Here is a 2682-nt window from a genome sequence, read left to right on the forward strand (position 1 = left end):
CCGGAATCACTTTCATACCTTTACGGACATGCATTTGGATACAATTAATACCCAGTTTCGGTTTAAGTTTTACAATTGCTGTATTATTTCCCATCGGCGTAGATCGAGTCATCGCAATTTCGGTACCTTTAAGGTAATAATTTCGACAGGACAAGTAACTTCAATTTTTGTACCGGCGGCAAATAGAACGCTTCTCAAATTGCAAAAAAAAAAACTAAATGATTTGTTTTTCCTTTTGAAGTCGAATATATTTCTCAATAAAAACTGTGGTGGTTACTTGCAGATATCGGAGGATGAAGAAGAAATTTTATATTCCAGCAATGATCCTACCACCTTTACTTTATTCATTCACTTTGCTCATATTGGTTTATATTTATAATGGGAATAGCGAGTAAGACAAATTCTCAACGCATAATTAATAACGACTAATGAAACGAAAATTTGAGAATGAATTTACTGAGTAAGGTTGAAATGATTGAACATGCGAGAACAACACTTTTTGTTGAGATCAATGAACAAAATCACAATTGACCTCGTCCCGAAAATTTTTTGCTTCGTTTGCTTTTGAATGATAGGTATAAATTTATTTACCTTGTTAAGGGAAATACGAAGCGAAAGAGCGATATGATCAGAAATCTGATGTAGAATGAGCTTGAATAAAGCTTTATTAAAAGAGAAAAATGACAGAAATATCAAAGTCTCTGAGCAAAGAGAATTACGTAAGATGCTCAATGTTCAAAATACTCCTAAAAATGTACACTAAACGCTCTATTCCTTATTTATTTCCTTACTAACCATTGGTCTTGCCATTTTGCTTGCAGTGACGAAGTAATATGTGGTGTATCAGCGGTATATATCGGTCGGTTAAGGCCGATTTGGGGCATTTCGTCAACTCTTATTAATTTAGCAACAATTATACTTTATGTAATACTGAGCCGAGTTGTAGTGAAGGCTAAAACAAGTGAGCTATTGAATTAACTAACAAAAAGCGTGCAAAGTAAAGTATCAATCTGAACGGTGCTTGCTTTATCTGCTTATCATTGAACCGGATGTCCATGTTATCACAATAATCTTCATCTCATCCCTTAATTATTCAAGTGCTGTTATTTCTATATTAGGGTCATATTTTTCCAAGATTTCATGAAAGCTAATTAATTATGAATAACTGAAATGAATGCCATAGCATTGTCCTATTTCTTATTTCAGCAACTAGAAACTTCGAGCTGTTCCAAACATTAAAGATAATCGTGGCATTTATTGGACTGGGGCATTTAACAACAATGGTAATCTTTATGTCCACAGTGTTCCTGGATATTCCTAGAATGACAAAGTATTATGTGGCATACTATGGTGGAATATTTATTAATATAAGCGTTTCATGCAATTGGTTATTTTATTATTGGAGAAGGTAAAAATTTACCTTGCAAGACATTGAAAGAAAAAATGTGGTAATTGAAATATTTTTGCTTTGGAAGGGTATCCTCAATATTAGTCATAACACTACTAATGGATTGAACTAATAGATTGAATCTATAGCTGTGAAGAAATGTTATTGCAGTACGGAATATCGGAACGAATTTAAAAGGCAACTCAAGAAACTTCCATGCCTTAGGGATGTTGTAGATTTGCAACCGAAATGTATTGCACACAAATCACTGGCCATAATTCATCGGCAGATTTCCACAAAAGTTGGTCCTAAGAATCTTCCGAGTTTGTCCTGATTTTCAAAACAATGGAGATTGATGATAAAGAATCTGGATTAGTCGGGAATATTAGCAACGATTATTATAGCCATTCGTAGTTTTTCTCGTAATTACGTAACTCGCACATTTTTGCACGTCGGTTCGTGAGGATTGAATAAAGTTATTTTTGCAATAAAATCGACAACTTCGTCGCTTTAAAAAACAAAGGAACAAGATGAATATCATATAATGTGCTCACGTTCCAGGCAATTTCTCGCATTTTTTTTTCTCTTTAAGGCAATTTCAGACTTAAAACATTAATAAATTGAATCTCAATGTAATATTTTTAGTCGAATTTTTGCCGCAATATTCCATCTGAATAATACACCACGGGAATGAAATAGGCGAATTAATTTAAGAAGTCGACTTGATAAGCTTGTTGATTAGCCTGGACAAGTTTTCCGTCCTTCTGAAAATACTTTACACTAATTCAACACATTTTCCCATATTACGTCTTCATTCTTTTCTTTTCTTTGTCCTCATAAACATTCACATAACGCGAAATAATATGAGAAGAGAAAATAGGATGAGTCTTGTTCTCGTTCTCAGGTAAATGTGTCGCAAGTGTTCCGCAAAAATCAATGGCGGTCATGTGTTGCAAGGATATAGCGTGGTCACTTTTTCATGAAAGTTCTTTGTTGTGGTGACTGTACTCCACTTTTCCCTTCATTGCCGTGGATAAAGTCGCTATGAATAAAACTCAAAAAAAGCAATATATGTTGCAGAGGATTTATTTGGTCAAAAAATTTCATTTTTCGTAAAGATGAGCACAGCTTCTGCATATTCAAGCATTTATGACAATATCATAGTACTTCCCGAGATTCTGAAGGATTCTAAACAGCTTGTTTGCCGACCTTTTATTGAGTCCTAGTCTTTCACATTCTTCTCGATGCTCTTTTAGTTTTCACCCACTAAAATATTTGCTTCATTTCTGGTATTT

At 34.0% G+C, this 2682-nt stretch overlaps 1 protein-coding gene across 1 annotated transcript; it reads left to right on the forward strand.

The window, feature by feature from the left end:
• Positions 1-293: 293 nt before the first annotated feature.
• Positions 294-1721, forward strand: LOAG_14399 (hypothetical protein; the record flags this gene model as incomplete). Its single annotated transcript, XM_003149897.1, has 4 exons — positions 294-391; positions 822-961; positions 1207-1408; positions 1559-1721. 4 exons carry the CDS (start codon positions 294-296, stop codon positions 1719-1721), a joined length of 603 nt encoding a protein of 200 aa, XP_003149945.1.
• Between the last annotated feature and the right edge of the window lie 961 nt (positions 1722-2682).

The sequence above is a fragment of the Loa loa genome (assembly GCF_000183805.2).
Source record: "Loa loa unplaced genomic scaffold supercont3.1168, whole genome shotgun sequence".
Lineage (NCBI taxonomy): Eukaryota > Metazoa > Nematoda > Chromadorea > Rhabditida > Onchocercidae > Loa > Loa loa.